Consider the following 23,218-nt stretch of genomic DNA (forward strand, 5'->3'; position numbering starts at 1 on the left):
AGGGTTAAGGCACTCGGACTCTCCGCTCATCTTGAAGAACACTTCCTGTTCCTGCAGCTTCCTGGCAAACTCCTCCTCCAGGGCCTACAGGGAAACCAAAACGGTTATTCACCCATCCCTCAATTGTGGGTTTATTAGAATAATTTGGTTAACCAGGCAGTGGCAGAAATAAATGTATGCTACCTGTCTGATCAGTACTGAAAAGACAGAAGGTGGGAGGAAGGCTAATCGCAGTAGGTGAAAGTTCAAATAACCGTCTGCACTTTTGTATGCGCTAAAATCTTAGCATATTCAGGCCTATTGAGATAGCAGACGCTCTGTCTTTGAAGTGCTTCTCCATCAGGGACTTAACAGTTTGAAAGGATTGTACTTTAGCTGGTGGTGTCAATATACACACAGGTGCCAGAGACTTAAATATCTTAGTTTTTCTGCTTTGAGAGGTGATCTGAACACGCTTGTGTTCTTAAAGATGGACATCTGACAAGTTCCCAGTGTAAGCCGCAGTGTGGGAACTGTATTGGGCCCTCCAGGTTTTCACACCAGTCATGTGAATAAAAGCTACAAATTGGACAAACGGCAATTGTGACAGCCAGATGACTAGATGAAAAATATTTATCTTTCATACTATTGGTTTGGAGAGAGCAGAAAGGCTCTGACAGCTAAATGTATTCTAAATATAGCGTTCAGTTGAACAGATTGACATTTTAGGAGGTCTATGATATGTTTTGCTGTTGACATAGCTTAGCTTCCATGTCTTTCTCTTCAAACTGCCATGTACTGTAGGTTATACGCTGACTGTAGTGTACTTCAAAGTAATCCAAAGATAGCAATATATTCTGTCTATGTCAGTGTATATTAGTAAAGGAGTAACGTTTTGTGCGAGGACACTGCAGTTTGAGGGAACAGATACTCTACCTTCTTCCTGGGTCTTAGTTTCTCCCTCCACTCCTTCAGCTCCATGCTGTGCTCCTCGTCCAGTTCCTTCAGCTTCTGGGTCTCATGTTCGATGAGCAGGTGGCACTTCTCGTTCTGAAACACACAGGCAGGAAGTGTATAAAACAACGGGATTCTAGACTGAAGCAATACTGCATGTGAATTGTGGATAAAAAATGAATACAGAGTAATACAAGTGTGAAGTGAGAGTACTCCTTGAATCTCTACCTGCATCTGCTGCAGCTCCCGGATGTTGGCGTCACACTGCAGCTGCAGGTCTCTCATCTGGTTCTCATGCTTCTGCTGCTGGTGGAGCCTCTCGTTCTTCTGCCTCTTCTCTTCCTGCGCTGCAAACTGGGAGACAGAGACACATTTGGACTTCAAAGGCTAATATTCTTTTCCGTTGTATACAATACAAAAGGTCAATTTCATCTGCTGCTCACCTGTTTGACCTTCTCCCTCTCCTGCTCGGGGGTGATGGCGGCGCCGGTGATCCGGAGGCTCTTCTTGAACATGGCCATACGCGTCTTGGCCTCACTGCGCTGGATCTTGGGCAGCCGGGTCCTCTCCTGCGTCTGCTTGTTCTTCATCTCCTCGATCAGACGCTGGTTGTAGCGCTGCATCTGCTCCATCTCCTGTACAGGGAAAATCACACACACACACACACACACACACACAGTTATTTACCTCTAAGAATATTTAACAAATTATATGGTGACCTTGGGTGTCATGAAAGGCGCCTAAAATAAAATGTATTATTATTATTATTGTAGTTCCATGCTGGGGTTTGTTTGGTTCAATGTGTGAACCATTAAGAATCAGTTTGCTTTTCTACTGACCAGAGCCTGAGAGGAGCCACGTCATGGTGTCACCATTTACGTTGCTGCTGATTGGAAGTAGGGACTGACTGTCAAACTGATTAACCAGTGGTTAATTAGCATATTTCCCCGTTAAGGTGTATGTATTTCAGTGTTAAACAATCAAATTGGGCCATGTATTGATGTATATAAGGGATTGTATAATGTAAAAATCCTCTTGTCATACATGGATGATGTTAGCCTAGCCTCCAAAGCCATTCTGTCTAATCAATATGAAATTAAGAGCAAAAAACTAAATGTTTAAAAGTTAGAATGCATTATATAAAACTCCACATCACAAAACATGAACCGCGCAGACATGGCATGGCAATAACTCACCATGAATATCTGAAATGAGCAAGTATTGTTGGTACCACAATTATGGAAAATTGTCTGTAATTTAAAGTCTGAATCAGACATGATGTATCAAAGGAATGCCTAAGTAATGTAATGTGACATTATTTATGTGTGTGTGGTAACACTCTAGCTCTCTACTCTAGCCTTGTGTGTGCGGCTCTTTGTTCTTGGAACCGGCCGGGCAGAGTGTTGGTTTAAGAGTTGAACAACACAAACAACTGTTTCACTTTGGCTCCGAACAGACCCTGAAAAAGGGTGAATAAGGTACCTTCTCATGTCTCTTCAGCAGCTGGTGCCTCTGCATGAAGTATTGGTCTTTGAGCTGCTGCTTGAACAGCTGGTGCTTCTCCTGCAGGTGGCGCTCCTCCAGCTCCCACATGGCCGCCTCACGAGCTGTAGCAGACACACAAGAAGCATTCACAGACTTATGGGAGGGGAATATCTTTGAGACATCATGCATTTTAACCCCATTTTGTATGACTAGACTGTCTGCTGTGGAGAATAACAGGAAGGAGCAGAACACACATGACAGCGGGCCGAATGCTTGATCAACAAACATTACTAATTACATTTCTATTCTTATTTCCTGTGAAGATTAAACTTTCTCTGACTAAAGTTAGAGCCTCACCTTAGATTTCTGAGAAGTGTTGTTTGTGGAGCTCCTGGAATATTGAGGATGGGATTAAGACCTCACAAGTGCTAACTGCTCACTGCTCACAGGCTACAGTGTTTCTGTTTTTATTTATTGTTATATACATTTAAAAAAATAAAACTAAAATGTTTAATTTCAGTTTTTTTTAAATCATTATTTGTTTATTTTGTAGATCATCTTAAAATCATTTTGTGGAGCCAAGGAAACATACATTATTAATAATCATAGTACTGTGTATCATAAACATGCGAGGAACTGTCGACTGATCGCTTGAACTGACGACTACAGGTCGACAAACAAAGACTCTTGGGTGGAGGGCTGCCCCCGCCTGAACACAGCGACCCCTGACGACACAACGAGTGTTGCCGTTACCTCGGAGGAGCTGCTGCTTGTGGTTGAGGCAGTCCCTCTCGATGGTGGCGAGCTCGTGCTTGTGCTGCTGGATGATCTTCTTCAGAGCGCTGTCCAGATCCTGCTGCTGCTTCTGAAGGAACTCTTGTTCCTGGAAAAAAAAGACAGAGATTACCCACACAGGTCCAGGTGATAATCCACCGGGTCGGCAACACACAAGGAAACTGAGGAAGGTGCGATCAGAGCCCTCCTTAACCCCCCCCATCCACTACGATCAATGAGAACGCTCAGCCTGAGGAGTGAGGCTGGCCTTCAGGCTCTCTGCCAAGGCTGAACTCAAGACAAACATGGCAGCTACAATTTGTCACATTAATATGACTAACTTGGCTCGGCTTAAACAAAGGAAGCTGACATTTCACACGCCGATCGAGTGCTTAGTGATGCGCAGCAAGTACTTTCAGAAACGCTTCTGAATGTCTACTTAAAGTAAGGCTGTTTTCTTTTATTTAAAGCTTCTATTGAGGTACTCAAATGAATACTCATCCCCTCTGTCCCGCCTTTCAACTCTGTTACTGAATAAGGCTTTGGTGGATCCAAAATATTTAAAAAATAAATTCTGTCATATTTTATAATGTTCCAACCTTTTGTGTTTAAAATACGAATATAAATCAGGGCGGCAAAATTTGGAAAGAAGTCATTAGGATTTTTTTACTGATATCCTAATACATATGTTCCAAAATGCAGAAGGGATTGATCATTTTGGATTATTTTTTCTCCTTATCATTGAAATATATATTTAAAATGATCACGGTGTGAATATCTGTACCACACAAGATATTTTATTTAGTCTGTAGAATAGTTTGTAGGCCGGGACATCTATGCAACACCACACTCTTTTATTCAGAATAATATTTAATAATATTGCACCTCTTACAATTTAATATATGGCACAAGTCCATTCTGTGATTCAGTTATGATGCACATAGCCCTATGAATATGAATAAAGGGGTTATTCTGATTAAATTAGCCTATTTTTTATATATCTCCTTAAATATAAATTCTCAGAGCATGGCTCTTTTTATGATGCATATAATTATATCTATCTTTTTTCAATTAATGTTGCCTTGACAACGCTCTGGAGTTATTGGTACTGTATTGGTAACATAGTATAATACTAATAATATGTGTGTTACCTAGTTCTTATCAGCAGGGGGCAGAAATGGCTTTCACACACTGGATGGACAGGCAAAACATCAGAGCTACAAAGCATTTAAATGTTGATTTACAATTTCAATGCAAGCGTTATTCCAGCAGGGACAAAAATGGTCTTTGTGTTACCAAACTGAAGCTTTGACGGAGGCCTGGAACCACTTTAGGCTTGCTGTTGGCACGCAACAGAAAGCTGCGCTGACTTCCGATAACTCAAAGAGTTCACTTTAAAATGTTACTTCTATCTTATAAAGCGCTAAATTGTATACATGTCTAACATGCTGCTCTGTTACGAGCCGACCAGAGCTCTCAGATCATCTGGCATGGGTTCACTCATCGATCCCCGGGTCGGAACCAGACACACAGAAGCAGAATTTAGGTCTTTAAGCTCCGCAGATCTGGAACAAACTTCCTGTGATGTCGGCTCCATGTTTCATTATAACACTTCTTGCAGCATCATCTGGATTCACAACGTCTTTTATCAACTATGCGTTTCCTCTTTTATGAACACTGTTTTTTTTATCATTCAGGGTTTATTTTCGGTGTGCGCCCTTGTACCAAAATGTAGATTTTCCCTGTACATTGTAAAAGTGTTGCCAGAAAGCCGTCAGATGATATAGACAGCTTTGTTTTTACGGAGCTCCGAATAAATAGGAGTGGCAGGCAGCGGGCTGACACTGAAACTGAGATTTCAGAATTAGTTTCTTTTACTCTCCTTTTTCCTGTAGAGGAAGAAAAGAAACCGTAACTCTGGATTTATTTGTTGTTTGAGGTGAAATATATGACTCAGCAGCTTTGAGACATGTAGAGACTATTATTTTCCACTTGGACGGGGCCATAATTTTGACCGGAAGTGAAGGTAGCGCCCTCATACTTTATTTTTCTAGAACAAACCCTGCCATTCATGCTTTATAAATAAACTTACCTAGCCTAAGGTAAAAAAATATAGTGAGTATGGGGAGTGATGAGTCCAAGAGACACAACTAAAGCGCCATATCTGAGGAGGTATCCTATGACACATGAACACACAAAAGGACTGAATCACAACAAGGGCTACTGCCTGAGGATAGCAGTACAAAAACCTGCTAGATAGTGCACACACACTGCAAATCCAGGTAGGTGGAAGGTTTGAAAAAGCCCTGAAACTGCATCAAACACTAAGTGAAAAAACCTTGGATGATACCCTCACACAGTCAGACGTCTGTTCAACAGAAGACCGAGGGAGCGAGCTGAGTGTGTGAGAGTGTGTGTCAAAGTTCAAAATCCACAGTAATCTGATCCCTCATTACCTCCTCAGGCGGGGTTTGGATAATATCCTCTTTAATACGTTTCATGATAGCGTTTATCGCATGCCTTTGAGAAAGTCCCAATTCCTAACATGTGTAATGAGAGGTGGCAGCACCGACTGATTTAGCAGCTGGGTATGTAAACACTTATAGGACAGATCAGAAGCTTGTGTGTGTCAAAGTATTAAAACAACTATAAAAAGAATGCTCCAAGCTATTCCAACTCTTAACATGTGGGCGACAGAGGTGAGGGGGGGGGGCTCACACACTGACCTCTTTCTTTCGGTTCTTCAGCATGTTCTGGTACTTGGACAGTTCCTTGTCCTGCTCGGCTTTGATGCGCTTGGCCTCGTCCCGGAGGCGGTTGGTGTGCTCCTGCTCCAGCCGCTCGATGGTCTGCTTCTGCTGCCGCTCCAGGTTCTCCACCTCCTGGTCGTACTGACGCTTCTTACTCTGCAGGACACACAGGGGCATGTCAGGGAGAGGACTCGATCAATCAATCACATCTATTTAAAAACAACCCACGCTGACCCAAAGAGCTGTACAGAACAGAGCAGGTAGCCAACACAACCCTTCATAGACTATACAAGTAAATAAATAAAATAAACACCGACGTAAAGTACATAGGCACTATAAGGCAGATAAGGAGTCAAACGCTAGAGAATAAAAGTCTGTTTTAAGCCTGGAATTAAAGCAGTCAATGGAGGGGGCCGATCTGAGGGAGGGGGATGCAGTTCCACAGTCTTGGGGCTGCAATAGAAAAGGCACAGTCGCCCCTGAGTTGGGACAACCAGGAGCCCCAGGTTAGCTGACCTGAGGAGCATGGAGCTAGAATACGGGATTAGAGGTCTGCAACATAGGAGGGGCCCCTGCTCATTGAGGGCTTTATACACAAACAGGACAAGTTTAAAATCAATTCTAAAGCCCAGAATGGGGGTAATACGGTCCCTGTGAGGAGCCTGGCTGCGGCGTTGTGGACCAGTTGCAGGCAGGACAGGGATGACTGACAGATCCCAGTGTAGAGGGAGTTGTAGTAAGGATCATTGGAAGAGAGAAACGGCTTGATTTTGGCAGCTGGAAAAAGCTGGCTTTAACTGCTGCATCGACCTGCCTGTCAAACTTCAAGGCAGGGTCAAATGTCACGCCAAGGTAAAAGAAGATCATCCTGTTCTATTAGTGTATCAAATCTGAGAGGCCATACAATTTGCTATGTACGCTTTCAAGTATGCAATATACTTTTTATATAATGTCAAGGCCCCTTTGTGTCCTTAAGCCACTTAGACGGCTTTAAAAGACACATTTCTACAGCTTAGCTTTGTATGTATTAGTTCCAGTCACAGTATGAGGACTTCTCTGGCCTCTGATGCTGGCTTGATGTTGTGCGGCTTGTGGTTGATCAAAGTATTAACACCTTTCTAGAAACATTCAACGAAGAAAATTAGGCCTTTACAAAAGTCAAACAACTTAAAACAAAAAACAAAGATCGCCTTTCTTTGACTCGTGTTGTACTTAATGTCTTTTAATGGTTGTAAACTGGGTGTTGATGGTGTTTTCCACACAGGAAACCCATATATGATTCTCTTAAACAAGGCCATGGGAATTGTAGTTTTTTTACTCCCTTTACTATAGAGGTCACTGGCTCTAACATAATACTATACTGCTTTTATTACTGGGTGTTACCTCACCTACTTTGATAATGCTGCTGCTCATTCATATTTATTATATTAGTTTTTAATGGTGGATGTGAAATTATTAGATTTAACAACGTGTGGTTACCTTTTTACTTAGTAACCTTGACATGAGCATTGCCCTTTGCATTGGTTCACTTGACAAGCCATTGGATTTTCTGTTGGATTAATGCTGATTCGTCGCTGGGTTTTAAGTCCTGCAGCACTCTATAGAAGGCAGCAAACAGCCCAAACGCCCATTAAACCCTGCATTATAAAGTAATCCTTCACACAGCACGGTATGTCATTCACAGACTGTCTGCATTCAGGCGAACTCATACTGGCTCCAAAACCAGTAAGGACCACAACATGTAGATCTCTGTGCAGTTGGAGGAAGTAATTGTCTGTTTCCTACATCTGGATGAGTTTATGTTTGTGGAAAACTTCCATTTAACAACCAGTGAGTGGATTATTTTTATACACATGTTTTTCTTCTGCTTCTAGTGCCTCCAAATCTTGAGATTACAGTGTCCTGTTGCACAGAATGCAACTTCCAGATCAGTTTTGTGAACGTCAGCATGAAGGGAAAAGCTCTGAGCCATCTTAACATAAAATGAACGTGACTGAAAACGGAATATTTGTTCTTTTACTTACGCCAAAGTAAGTAAGTAAGTGAGTGAGTGAGTGAGTGAGTGAGTGAGTGAGTGAGTGAGTGAGTGAGTGAGTGAGTGAGTAAATAAGTGAGTGAGTGAGTGAGTGAGTGAGTGAGTGAGTAAATAAATAAGTAAGTGAGTGAGTGAGTGAGTGAGTGAGTAAATAAGTAAGTGAGTGAGTGAGTGAGTGAGTGAGTGAGTGAATAAGTAAGTGAGTGAGTGAGTGAGTGAGTGAGTGAGTGAGTGAGTGAGTGAGTGAGTAAATAAGTGAGTGAGTGAGTGAGTGAGTGAGTGAGTAAATAAGTAAGTGAGTGAGTGAGTGAGTGAGTGAGTAAATAAGTAAGTGAGTGAGTGAGTGAGTGAGTGAGTGAGTGAGTGAGTGAGTGAGTGAGTGAGTGAATAAGTAAGTAGTAATTTACCCATCATTCACATATTTCCTATTACATCCTTTGCTTTATTTCTGTTCTGACTGGTTTTTACCACTTCTTTTGTGTTGTATTCGTCTGCCTGTATTGTTTGTTGTAACACTGTTGTTGCTGCTGCTTTTCTTGGCCAGGTCTCTCTTGGAAAAGAGATGTTACTCTCAATGAGACTTACCTGGTTAAATAAAGGATATACCATGTTTTGTTCTGAAGGCACGTTTTTCAACTCTTCCTCAACATTCTTTAGGCCATAAATAAAAAAACTAAATGACAGCTACATTCATTGCCAGGGTAAACTGAGGTCATTGGCCAGTCCTGAAACTGGCAGTTGTTCCTAAAGGGAATGCAATAAAACGAGATGCTTTCAAGCACACAAGTTTCCATAAAGAGACAAGCAGCCAGCAAGAGCCACTGGCGGAACAAATGTCACCGCAGAACAAACACATGACACTTCCTGCTTTTGGCAAATACCTGAAACACAATCTATGCCACAGAAAAGTACTTCCTCTTGAAAGGAAATATCAATGGGCTTAGTAATGAATACATAACAGAGTAACAGAATCATATCGTATAAGATCCTTTTTGACTGCACAGCTCATTCTGGATAACTGTACACATTTCTGTTTCTCAGATACATTTTTTAATAGTATTAAAATAGTTATATATTTGCTTCTTTTTATAACTAATTTTCTAGTGTATTAATGGATGCACTATTATATAAAGAGTTCAAATGCTTGTGTGTGTAAACCTGCTTGGCAGTAAACAAAATACTTCAGATTAAGTTATAAGAGTTCGAGTGTGCTCTTGAAGGTCTGTCTTTGTGGGGACCTATCTAAGACCCTATGAGGTCACTGCTCAGGTCTTCAAAGATCTAAGTTAAGGTTGATTTAATTTAAGGGCTGGGGTTACACCATGGACGTATCATTTTTGATAAGAGACACCTGCCTTCAAATGGTCTTTTAGTCTTTATAATTGACCTACCTTTGTATTGTTGTAGTTATGGTATAGGTCATAAAAGGGTTTTAACATTATTATTTGTTTTAATAGCAACATTTCCTTTGAGGTTGGTCTTTTAATATTTTTACCCTTTATCATAATTCTGAAGGTTTTATTACTATCATTCTTTTGCATTTTATTGTCCAGATGTTTGCTTTTATTTTATAGGGTTCTGTGACCCTCGGCCCGCTCCGTAGATGGAAAAAATATCAGGAAACCATGGTAACGCTGTGGATCACAGCAGAAACACACTACAAATGGAGAAAGAAAAGTCACTTTTGAATGGAAAGTTGAGCTATAAAGACCTGCAGGGTGTGTTTTTCGACAAGACCGAGGTAATATGCTCGTCCTGCAAAGTGAATTAAGTCCGGAGTACGCCGAGTTTAAAATATCACTCGCTGTCCAAGCGTAGCGCTGAAGAATAAATCTTTATTATTATTATATTATTATTAAGGCGGGGCCCTGTTCAATCCTATGAAGATGCTCTGTGTGCATGAAGCGGAAATGCGTCAGCTCAAAGAGGGTCCTGACACTTTGGGAATGATTGGTGTGTGCCTCACCGTGGTCTCCTGCTCGAAGCGGCGGTAGATCTGCTCTTTCTGCTGCTGCAGCTTGTTGCTGAGCTGCTGCTGGGCCCTCTGCTCCTCCTTCTGCAGGAGGCGCAGCTCCCTCAGCTCCTGGCGCCTGGACAGGTGGAGGAAGAGACAGAAAGGGTGTTAATTCTCTTCGCAGGGCACAGTGGTGAGGAAGAACTTCACTGCACACCGTCAGGTTTTACACTAAAGTTCCCGGGCAGAATTACAGGATATTTGTTTGGAAACGAGGAATACCTGAGGAATCTCATCTCCTCGTTCTTCGTATCGTTCTCAGTGATGATCCTTGATGTAGTAACGCTGACTTCCACTCCGTCCACAAGGAATTTGCGAGTCTTTTTCAGCGTCTTCTTATGACGCTTGTTGTCCTAGGAATAAAGAAATTAAAAGTTTGTATATAGAAGAATGAATTAGAATCAGTATAGTTTATTCATCCCTGAATTTTTTTTTAATGCCCAATAAAAAGGATAAAGAAAATATATAATCGAATCAACAATATTTCTATACACATAATAAAAATGTAAAAGTAAGAATCTGCCATAAAAATAGAAAAATAGAAGAAAAAAGAGATCGACGAAAATGAAAATCTATAATTAAACATAAGAAGTTAAATAATGTCCAATAAAAAGATACAATTTTATATATTAAAATAAAACTATTTCTATAAAAATATGGAGTTTTTGCAATAAAATAATAAAGAATAAAATATATACAAATAAAGTACAAATGTGTACATTGTTCTAGAATATTTATGGTGGTGTATTGGTAATAATAATAAATGATTGCTAAATTGCAAAGTTAAAGTATGGCAGCCTGTAATCCAGCGGGAGTTACCTGTACGGAGACGGATCCAGGCTCTTTAGTTTTGGACAGGAAGCTTGAAATGGAGAGGTTGAGGTCCACACTGCTGTTATCAGCGGCTGATCCGGACCCAGAGTCTGAATCCCTCTCCCTGTCGTCCTTAGCTCGGTCTGGAACCATCTTTTCGTCTTCTGCGGTCTCCTTTTCTGAGGGCTTCTCTCCATTCTGCTCTTTTGGGACCACTTTATCTTGCTCTGGTAGTGTCAATGTCACTTTGAGGTTTTTGTAGCGCTCCTCCTCGTCCTCCTCCTCCTCCTCTGCTGGTGTGATTGGTTCCTCCATGTTTTCCTCCTGAGGAGCTTCCGTGACCTCTGAACTCGGAGGAACCTCGGCAGTGTCCACTTCCTTTTCGTCCTCAACGGCGATCTCCAGCTGCTGCATTTCCTTCGCAGGTGCCTCTGGTTCTGGGGAGGTATCATCCTCCTCCACGGCTTTCTCTTCTCCATCTTCAGCTGGAGTGTTAGGAGTCACCTCCATGGGCTCCTCAGCCGCAGGGGTCGCGGGCTCCTCCACTAAGCTTGTGTCCACCACATTGTTGTCCACAGGGAGCTCAGTAGGCCTGGGTAAGGGCACACCTGGCTCAACCTTCTCAGGGACGGATTCCAAGCTGGAGGGAGAGAGGGGGATCTTCTCATCCTCCGAGCTGGCCACGCTCACATCCGAGGGGCCGCGTTTGTGGCCCTGAAAGACGGGTACAGCTCACAGTTAGAGAGTTAAGGCCAAAGCTAGAACACAATGAGGGTGCAGTGATGTAATGAGCAATCACTAGAGTCATTAGAGCTGAAACGAGTCGATTCATTAATAAAAAATAATCAGCAAACTGCTTGAATGACAGATCGTCAACATTTTGAGACTTTTTCAAGCAAAAATGGAGATTTCCTTTGCTTTGTTTTAGAGATGGAGAATTGTTGGGCTTGGGAAAAGTCAAAAAAATGATTTCCAGTTTAATCATATAAAACTAACTGTTAGCTGAAGTTCTAATCAAGATAAATAAAATACTGAAACGTTAAGATCACCGGGTCAACAAGGCAGACAATTAACTGATTAACATTAATGTGAAGAACAATATGACAATTATTTACTAAATGGATGATTATGAAAATACAAATGCGAGTAAAACCAAATGAAAATAAATCGTTGTATTATTTTATACATCACTTTAATAAAGACTTACACTATCGTTATTTAAACATATATTTATTCATGTAAATTGTTTTGTTCTATCAGGTTAATATTAATGCTCAGTCTTCAAACTTTAATCTATTTTACTTTTTATTTTGAAGATGACTTTCAATTTTTGTATCGAGGAAGAATTTATACAAGCATGTTTTGACTTCCAACCTGTTCTCCTAAATTCTTACAGTCTTTCTAACACCTGTATGAGTGAGAATGCACTAAACTAAATGGGAGTTTGCATAAATTGACTCAAATAATTTTTAAGTTATCCAAATAGTGGCTTAATTTACCATTTAATCTCTCGCATAATGTCAGAAGTCTGCTGCACAAAGCCAATCCATAGCAGTTAGCGGTTAAATGTGCTAATTGATTATGCTCTGCTTAAAACTTCAGATTTCTTTTAGCACACTGCTATACAGCAAACAGCATTTTTTCCCTCAACAGCTCTAATCCCTTTTGCACACGTTAAGTAAACATCCACCCACCAGGTGTGCTTCTGGGTCTTCCTCCTCCTCTTCCTCTTTGTGGTCCTCGATCTCCTCAGTGACCTCAGCCTTGGCTTCAGCGATGAGCTCCCTCACAGGCCGGCTGTCCTTCACGCTGGACACGAATGGATGCTGTGCGGAGGACAAACACAAACAGCACGATCAGAAGCTTACAGGAATTCATCTGTGGTAGGAGACTGTTTGCTCATAGGGTCCTGTTGTGAGCCTGGAAATGTTGATCACCACAAAGTTTTATGTTAGAAATGTATAGAACGTGTCTCGAGCACATAGAAACTGCCGGATGCTAACTTGCATATGTTGGGCAATTTGTGCAATTAGCATAAGTTGTGTTAATCAGCATTACTTAGCATTATAGCCCACATGTATGTTGACAATAGTTCAAAAATAGATTTGGACCATTTTGGAGTGGTTTTGGGGGTTACGGAGGATGCTGAATGCCTATTCTGGATCCAAAATGTCAGTTTTAACCAGAAAGTGGCATTAATTGTACTCCTGGAGGACTGACTTTGATTAACTTTGGGTCGATTCTGAACTTTTAGAGGACTATTGAACATTTGGATTGGACAGATTGCTTATTTATTAAAAGAAAAAAGGTTCACAGTAGAGGTAACATTTTTATCCTGTGCTCTCTTTATCAAATGGTCGCCACACTACTCATGCTAATCAAAATCAGCAAACCTAAGAAACAAATATTGCCACAACTAAAATTGCCATTTTTGATACTGAAAAAAACCAAATTGTCCAAATCAGCCAAGCCATTTTTTATCAACTAGCCGATTAACGCAACTTATGCTAATTGAGCTCGGTAAAGGGCCTCCATAAGCATTCACCTGTTTGTCCTTGAAATGTAGTTATATATTTAGCTCTTGTATATATCATACTCTATTTACATGTATATACTGTAGACTTCATCTTGCACTATTTTTAGTAACTTGCACATTTTGCAACATTCTCTTGCACTATTTTGTTTCTGTTCTGTTATTTCTTTCACTATTTCTATTTGTTTTATGTTCTATTTACTGTATATTCATGTGGCATTGTTGGAGGAGCCTGGGACTTTAGTTTTTCATTACCATATCTACACTATAGCTACTGTGCACATGACAGTAAAATCTTGAATCTTTGTGCAAATACCCAACATATGCAAGTTAGCATGCGGCAGTTTCTACTGTCTGTACTGGGGACCCATATTATACATTTCTAACATAAATACTTTATTACACTACTTTTCTATTGAACAAATAGCTAACGTTATGAAGGAACAACATCGTGCACGGTGCTGGCAAGTGCAAAGCATATGTTGTGACCTGTTGCAATAAGCTTAATTAGTTGTCAGCAAAGACTTGAAACCCCACAAACGACTAATCCCAGAGACATCAAGGTATAAACTGCTCACAGTATGACCATTCTGACAAAAAAAGACACAATAAAGTACTTAAAAAAACACAGTCTTATAAAACTGTGAGATTATTTCAATTTCCCCCCCTGCACACTCCTTTTTTAACTATACCTTTTAGAATTTTCTCCCCACAGTAAAGGAATTGATCTGTAATAAAAGACAAAGCACACGCTGCATCTTTTTACCACCTCACCTTCTTCGGGTTAGAATCTGCTGCACATATTGTATCGCTGGCCTCAGAATTCAGCTTCTTCCAAATCAAAATCTTCATCGGTGACAGAGCGCTATTTAGTATTTTCAAGCCCATTGAGCCTTCTCACGATCCGTTACTTTATCTGTGTTTCCTGTGTTTGGGTGTCAATGTGTTCTTACTGCTTCTCCATAAACAAGTAGCTCTGACTTAGACCTTATGCAAGAAGTAAAGCCTGCCCTGCTGACGTACTGAGGGTCTGGCCGGGTTCACTACCTGACGTGACTGCGAGCAGGTTCAAAGATGTCTGCTGCTTACGCTCTGAGGATTATCACTGGCTTTCAGAGAGCAGAGAGTGAAAGAGGTACGAACCTGCAGCAGCTGTGTCGGAGTCCATCTGTTGTCCACATGCTTGTCCAGACACCGCTTTAAGAAGTCACTGAACTCTGGGGACCTTCAAGGGAGGAGGTGGGAGACATATACGCTTAGATATTTGACGTTCAGTTCAAAAACGTTATTGCTCTTCTATGTGAAAGACGCGTTCATCGTAAGTGTTGTAAAAACGGACACTCAGAAGTTATACACTTGGCAAAACTAGTGCTATTCAAATCAGAGAGCTACTCCATACGAATCCTAATAACCACTGTACATGTTGTTATACACACATGATTTATTTTAGAATAATGAGCGTATTTTCAATTTAATATAATTATCTTTATACACATTCATCTCTTAGTTTTGTATACTAACTGTACTCAATGTTTTATATTATCTTTGAATTGAATTGAAATAATGTTACTTTATTTTCTTATGATTATATAAATGACTAATATTTGTATTATATTTAATTGTACATTTTACTTTAACTTTTTATAATTATATTAATATCTTTATATTTTAATTTAACTTATGTTTATTAAACTATTAGTATCTTTTATTGAACATTTACTTAAGCTGCTTATGTAATTGTCAATGTCTTCATTTTATTTGAACTTTTTATTGAAACTAATTACCTCCTTATGTTTGTATACATATTTTCATTCTGTTTTTGTATTTCTTAAAATTAAACATATCTTCATATTTGTATTACTTCCTTTGTTAACATAAATACATATACAGTATATACTGTATATTATTTCATTATACATTATTACTTTAACTTATTAGGTTTATATACATTTTTCAATGTTACTTTTTCACTCAAACAGAGCAACTGTCACAAAACCCATGTCCCCCTGGGGTAAATAGAGTAGTCTGGTTCTGATGCCAGGATCCTCTGACCCCCCCGCTGAGACTCACCAGCGGGACGGCTGCATCAGCGTTGGAGGATCGGCCTTGGCTATTTTCAGCAGCACTCTCATGGGGTTCATCTCGTGATTAGGTGGCTCGATCTGTGCCAGCTCGATCAGGGTGACCCCGAGGGACCAGATGTCTGCCTTGTAGTCGTACGGACGGTCCTTGGACGTCTCGCACATCACCACCTCCGGAGCCATCCTGGGAGGAAAGAAGGGGAATCAAAAAAATGAAATAGCCAAAATCGGGATGTAGCTTTACTCATTTCTGGATAACTATTTATATCACGACACAGCAGGGTTTGTGGTTACCCAGTCCATAAATAATTACATGATAAAGCGTGTTTTAGCTCACTCAAGTGAAAAAAAAAGAAACAACAGATACAAGAATGAAATAAAGAACTTTAGTGCGAAATGAACAAACGTTTTCCAGTGAAATGATATAGAAACTATAAATACTCTCCAACTTTTGCTGACTATGTTTGTAAATAAACACCAAGTAATCAGATTAAGAGAATAGTTGTATTTAACTACACGGGAGTATTCCCATAAACACAATTAGGCAATGATATCCCCTCAATTGTTATATTGAATTATATATATAGGATTTTTATTGTCGATTACAACAAAAACCCTCACAATAATTAAATTGTGATACAGTTCCTTTATAAAAATAAATATTTCACAAATAAATATCGTCATGAGTGACTTGTAAATAGCTAGCCATCACAGTAGAACATTATAAATAGATCCTGGTTCAAAAACAAAGGAATCGTCGTTATAGATTTCTTCGTATGGTACTATATGCCATTAAATACCAATTAAAAAATGTTGAGCATGTTTTATTGATTATCCGGGTAGAATTGTGAAACACAATTATTATGATAAGAACCATCGTCACAGTACATTTTCATCAACGCATGGCTAAGATGGAATATGGACGTCTATTCCGTGTTGTACAAGAAGGGCGAAACTTATAATTAATATGATTTTTTATTGAATCAAATAAATTGACAGGCTTTTATTGACCATGAATCCATGCTTTGTGCTATCCTCCACTCACCAGTAAGGCGTCCCAATGAATGAGTCTCTCCTCTGCAGGGTTTTGGTGTTTTTGGCAGACACGCCAAAGTCAGCTGGAAGACATGTGACACACCAGAAATGACCCAAAGGAAAACCACTGTCATGTGTCTTTTTCAAATGCAAATCAAATAAAAATAACTGTCTCTATGTGCAGCACAAGCCCAACACTGCCAGAGAGACCTTTTGCTGATGGAACATTCTGGCTACATTTGCATGCTGACATCATGCCTTATCTGTGCCGTGTGTGGGCAACAGCTCATGCGTGAACGGACACCTCTGTGTGTGCTTTGTCAACGGACAAAATGCTCATTGTGTGTTATTTCAGTGTTCCGCATTGACTCACACCGCCTAAGTAAAGTAAGTGTTTGTTTACACACAGAGCAGCAGGTCCAAACAATGGCTGTTGTGCACAAGAGTCACTTATTTACATTTTGATAATGACAGTTAGACTGTCATTTTTGGTTTAAAGGCATTCCACTGATTTGACTCATCAAGTTTAGATTTCTACTGAGCCAGGGAAATAAGTTGTATGTTTGTTTTATCTTATCTTCTGGATGAACACGGAACGTCCCATTGCTCTTCACAGCTACACATTCCTCAGTCCGTTCAGATACAGTATGTGTCCTTTACTGAAGAACCAATGGATATATAGATGTACATAAATATCTTTAAACCTCTAAGGAAAGATACTACAGAGTTGCATTATGGGAGATGGGTTAAGGGTCATCTGATCTGCTGTTTCAATTCTGTATAAAAACTATTTTTGAAACAATTTATTACATTTTTACTTAATTTTCTATCATTTAGTAGCTTTTTTGTGTCTTTTATTGGACATTTACTTAAAGTGCTTATGCAATTATGAATATCTTAATTTTGTTTTAACTTTTTATTGTAAATTATTACTTGAGCTTCTTATGTTTGTATAAAAATGTTTATTCTATATTTGTATATCTTATAATTATACCTATCTTCCTATTTTTATTGCACAGTCTTACATGAATATATACAGATGAATATATATATACATATTTATTTTGATTGTACATTATTACTTTAACGATAAGACACTACTGAGTTGCATTATGGGAGATGGGTTAAGGGTCATCGGATCTGCTGTTTCAGTTCTGTAGAATAAGTATTTCTAAAACAATTTATTACTTTTTTTACCAGGAATACTGGCCAGAACGAAAAAATATAGGAGAAATTTAAAATAAAAGCCGACACAAATCATTTCCTCCGATTATTTTGGATGTAATACAAAACGTCACCACATTCATTCATTCACTGTTTTATATACAGAGTGTTCTAACATTAGGAGGGTCAATGTGAGTGTGTAATGTTCATAAAAAGAGTCTGAGGCTAGTGTCAGAGTGGCCAATTTCTAATCCATACGATACCACATGACACCGCGGTTTGACACAGTTCTCCTCACCCACACACCGGTGTGTGAAAGCCCCCAGATAACTGAACCTCACCATGTGTTTGGCCTGCATGTGTGAAAGCAGCTCTAAATGGATGGCATCGCTGCACAGTGCATTCCTGTTCAGTTTTCAGCTGTTAAATCTTTAGAAAACGCAGGATAAACACATGGGGACTACGGCCAAAAGTGCATTGCTAGACTGTGAACGCATTAATGTTTCCCCCTGGAACAGGGAAAATGATACATATGTGAACCAGAAGAAATGGACTTCTAAATTAGGACAGTAGGGGGGTGCAGGAATGAGTCGTAAATCTGGGAAATGAGTTAGCATAGTAGCAATACCCGTTCCCTCATCTTGAACTCAATTTCTTTTAGAAACATGTTACATTATTATCTATGCCTGAAATAAGATGTTTGGTTGACACGGTAAACATTAGCCACCTTTAGCTTAGCCGTAGTGATGCACACTGCAGCCATTCGAGCGTGATGTTGTTCCTTCATAACGTTAGCTATTTACTTATTATAAAAGCAGTGCAATACAGCTAAACAAGTCAGTGAATATCAAAAATGTGTGTTTTTCACAGGTCTTAGTTCTTGCTACATTCTGAAATCAAAAGGTAAAATCCCATTGCTTTTAGTCGATGGAGCCCTCGCGTTTCTAACTTCCGGGTTGACTTACAAAAATACATCATCACTGCACCACCCTATACCCTGTACCCTGTCTGTTGTACTTTTTCACTTTGTCCTCACCCAGCTTGACGTCCCCGTCCAGTGTGAGGAGGATGTTGCCGGCCTTCAGGTCTCTGTGGATGATTTTGTTGTCGTGGAGATAGACGAGGGCCTCCAGAGTCTGCCTACACACTACCCGGATCTGCGGCTCTGTCAGGGGTCTCTCCAGCTCTGCAAGGGATCACACAGGCTTAGACATTTTGACCGTGGAGTTCTCTACAACCTGTGTTCACCTGGCATTCACATGCAATCACAGGCGGACAGCTCTAAGAGCAAACAACCACCAAAAAGCATTGTAATCCGATCCCTGGGATGCATTCGACCACATAACATCTTTAGTGTTAATTAATGTGTTCTGATTTGCCCTGACAACACAACAGGATAAAACGTCATCAAATCAGCAGCTCGTGTTTTGTTCCTCTAGTTGGCTCTGAGTCTCTTCTGAGGGTAATAAAATAATAACACAGAAGCCGTAGTTTTATTAAATGAACTACTTTAATCTAATACTTCCCACCGCAAAAGGGGGTTTTCTACTGGTGAAACAGTGTCCTACTCAAGCACGGGAATCCGATCTGTCTTTTACACATTTATTTCACCAAGCACTCGAACATACATTACACATGCTAGGTAAACAACAGCTCAGCTTCCCCAGTCAAAACTGATCCTACCAACTGGCAAGTTAACGCATGAGCAGATGGGACCACATCCGGTCTACATCTGCCCATACTTGGAAAACTTCGTGAAAACTCCACACCTCCCACTTGGGCTACTTGTCATTGACCAAGTAGGCCACAATACTATTATTAGCACACAAAAATAATGCACAGAACACGCAAAATCCCTGAGGTGAAACTTTAAAGAAACAGCATGTAAATGATCACAGAAACAGTTTTGGTCTGAGTACACACATACAAATGTCTACAGTTTCAGCATCCCTTAGGTACTTGGGGGAGCAAGGGAAGCCCCCTCCTGCTCCTCCACTGGCAGCAACACCACCAGCCTCCTAACGTCCCTGCGCAGGACGGCGGAAGGACACGGCTCTTTATCATCCCTTGCCTGAGACAAGCCGATGGGAAGACTATGACAAGTCCTCACTTTGACGTTCCGGACAACACCCTTCTCATCTGGACACGCCTCTTCGACTCGACCCAGCCTGAACCGCCCCCGAAGGGCGTTTTGGTCCGCAACCCAGACCAGGTCTCCAACGGAGACATTCCTGGCCGGGGCATGCCACTTCTGCCGAACGAACAGGTGAGGTCCTGCCAACTGGCTCCAAGGCTTCCAAAACTTGTCCACCTCCACCTGGACTGCTCGTAAACAACTGAATGGATAGGTATGGAATTCAAAACCCAAGGTGTCACCTATGGGCCCCACCCGACCCAACAGCAACGAGTTTGGTGTCACAACGTCCACACACTCCTCCTGAACCTGAGCTCTGGCACCGACACCGCTAGGACTGCCTGGAGTAGGCAACTTCCTTGCCTGGGCCCTCGTAATGATGGCTGAGAAAGCTTTCCTCTGGAGCTTACTCGCGACCTCCCTAGTACCTGAGGCCACCGCTGCAGCAGACTTCATGGGCCACTCCTTCACCGACCTGGTAAGGAATTCAGGACCTCTCTGCTACAGGGAATCACCGTCAAGCTGCTTAGGGGAACACCCTCTCGTGACTAGATCGGCCACGTTGTACTGACCGGGAATCCACCACCAGTCACCCACAGGCCCGGTCTCCTGGATCTCACCAACGCGATTAGCAAAGAAGCTTTGAAACCCGTAGCTCCCCCGCTGGATGGCACCCAACACAGTCTGGCTGTCGACAAAGTGGTACCACCTTTGCACTTCCAACCGCCCATGTTTCAGTACGTACCCCCTTAAGCGGGCTGCAATGAACATAGCCTAATAAAATAAAAAGTCAGGCAATAATACAAACTAATTAATCAATCTGAAGCATCCGTAGCAACCCATGTTCTGTGAGGTAAAATGACTGATTTAGGAGATGGGGTTTGGTAGCTTTGAAGAGAGAACAGGCTGTCTGACAGTATGGTAAAAATATTCTAAATATAGCGCATAGTGAAACTGAAATTCCTCTTTGGATGAGGGCCTTTCCCTTTGAGGGCTAATACTACATAGCTTAGCTTCCTGATGCTACTCCTGTTGGTATCTCCACACTGTAGTTTATACGCTGACTGTGGATAAGCTATTCTTACAACCCCACTTCCCAGAATCGGGAACGTCTCTTTAAATAGATTTTTTTCCAGTTTCCTTTTTTGACAACCTGTATGCAAAGCGCAAATGCTGACTCACCTAGCATGACTGCATCCACCGCCCCTCCTCCACAGAACTCAATGAGGATCTGTCAAAAAAAGGGAATAAGCAACAGAGTCAATGTGTTTTCAACAATACGCACACATCAAAGTGTTTATTGTTCTTTATTTTGAGATTGACCAATGCAATAAAAAGTTCAAACAGAAGTACGTGGAGGCCATTTATGAGGCATTAATGCTGTGGTTGCACCCGGTGACCTGTCGGATGTAGAGTCTGGAAGGTTCTCAAAGTCAGAGAAGAATCCTTTACACCGTGTCTTATAGCCTTACTGCTCACTTCACAAGGCAACTCTATATGAACATCCACCCAGCTTGCGAGGATGAAGCGCTCTGAGCCCTTAAAGGCATTTAGGAGCTTTCAGTACGGCTGTTGCTGTAAGAGGATTGGCCCAGTTGGGGCCACATTGTGAAAGGAGGTTTCACCCAGCTGCTAGGTGGCTAACTATATTGCCGGACCTCATGCTTATTCCGTAAATAGGATTAAAGTTTCTATGGACTTCAGGCTGGGGGTGAGTATGATTAAAGCATCTGGGGCACTTCATAAAGCTTGAGGCTGTACAGAATGATGCTGACTCACTCCATACATTGGGAACATTTCGTACAAACATCAGATTTTATGAACAGGAAGTAAAGCCGCAATCCTGCAGTTTTGCAACCATTGAGAAAGTGCTTATGGTTGAGACGTTGCTTAAGTCCCTAGCTTATTTTTCTGGGATCATTTAAATTGATAAATCATTCCTAATAATAAATACTCCTCACGTTACACAGATGTTCAATGGCATTCCATTCTTTGAGCTGAGCTTTTCAAGACTGCTCTACTTCCAAACACAAAGCCCTTACAATGGCTGGAGTCTCAGAACACAGTCTGGGCTATTCAACAGGCACACCGCTCTAGTGTTCCTCAGTAGGCGTGCTGTTGTTTTAATGGCTCCGCTGTTGTACAATGACACTCACAGTGGTTTCTCAAAGTGGCAGCAGGCGAAGAGGAACCAGGGGCCAGGGCCGTGGCTTCCTCTCCCACTTGTTTATTTGACACACACAAATACATGGAGAAGTGTGCACCCACATGCTTTTAAATCAATTCATGTGGCACACAGCGGGAGGATGTGAGAGTGAATATAATCTAGCTCTGAATGATTTAAAGGCTGAGGGGAGGAAATATTAGCTGCATCACAACCTGGTTTGTTGATATTGTAACAAAAGGGAAATAAGGGTCAATAGGTGACGCAATTCAGTGAACGCAACTCCCAATGTTGTGGGATAATGTGGAATAAAGCCTTTCATCTCCAGGAGGGAATGTCCTGGACACTCTCCTCTTTGCACAAACAGGTGCCACACAGGCCCAGATAAAAATCAACAGACAGCCTCTAACGGGCTGGGACCATTGTTCGGAGGACAATGGGGAGGAAAGGGGTTGAGCGCTCAACAAAATGCACTGACATTTAATACTTCGGTGATAATGACCTGACTCTCTTTTTAGATGCTTATGTATAAAGTGAAGTGAAGATGACCAAGAAGTTAGCCTATCATGGGTTCCCTTGACAAAAAGCAATATTCCGTTGAATTTTGGAATATTTCAGAAAATCTGATTAGTAGCTAACACCTTTATGATACTAACACACTCTATCAGCAGGACATTCCACGTATTCACGCCACTTACAGTAGAAGCGGGAATGCAAGCACCAGAAGTAGCTAGCGTAATGCTGCAGAAGAACTACATGATAGTGGCTTCTCATTACATGAACATCGTTAAGCTAAAAGGTGGCTAATGCTTGGCATGACGACGCTTCGTATTCTCAATTAGCCGCTTGTTAGCAACCAATTTTTAGAAACGTTAAAGCCTCACCAGTGGGGTATTTAATTACATTTTTAAGTCAAAGTAAATAAAAATAAAATGTTAGCTTCTATTAACCACATACCTTAACAGATAAGAGTCAGGAAGTACTAAATTGCTTACTCATTTCCAAGTTTAGGACTTTGCCTGAACCACCCTATGGACTCAGACGAGCATTTACAATGTGTTTAAAAATATATATATATATATATCTTTAATATATATTTAATGCATGCTTCTTTTTTTTTAAAGCTCCTGTAATCCACCTCAGTCACTTTGTTCCTCACCCACACAGTTTATCTATTCATAAAAACACTTGTGTTTAGATTCTGTGTAATGAATATCTACATAGCCACAGTTAAGGGCACTATAACTGCATGACCAGCCAACAGTCACCGGAGGCCAACACTGATACTCCATCGGGTGACACA

The 23,218-nt window shown here is 41.0% G+C and overlaps 1 protein-coding gene across 1 annotated transcript in view; it reads right to left on the reverse strand.

Annotated features, from left to right (window-relative positions):
- The window catches only part of LOC134864365 (serine/threonine-protein kinase 10-like), a 28,349-nt gene that overhangs the window by 1,822 nt on the left and 3,309 nt on the right, over window positions 1-23,218 (reverse strand). Inside the window, 16 exon segments of the mRNA XM_063883284.1 lie at window positions 3-84; window positions 916-1,029; window positions 1,162-1,287; window positions 1,377-1,568; window positions 2,416-2,540; window positions 3,172-3,301; window positions 5,919-6,098; window positions 9,944-10,067; window positions 10,214-10,344; window positions 10,811-11,518; window positions 12,499-12,630; window positions 14,481-14,562; window positions 15,408-15,602; window positions 16,464-16,536; window positions 18,654-18,803; window positions 20,934-20,982. Coding sequence (XP_063739354.1) covers window positions 3-84; window positions 916-1,029; window positions 1,162-1,287; window positions 1,377-1,568; window positions 2,416-2,540; window positions 3,172-3,301; window positions 5,919-6,098; window positions 9,944-10,067; window positions 10,214-10,344; window positions 10,811-11,518; window positions 12,499-12,630; window positions 14,481-14,562; window positions 15,408-15,602; window positions 16,464-16,536; window positions 18,654-18,803; window positions 20,934-20,982 — 2,593 coding nt within the window.

Source organism: Eleginops maclovinus, chromosome 5 (genome assembly GCF_036324505.1).
Source record: "Eleginops maclovinus isolate JMC-PN-2008 ecotype Puerto Natales chromosome 5, JC_Emac_rtc_rv5, whole genome shotgun sequence".
In the NCBI taxonomy this organism is placed as follows: Eukaryota; Metazoa; Chordata; class Actinopteri; order Perciformes; family Eleginopidae; genus Eleginops; species Eleginops maclovinus.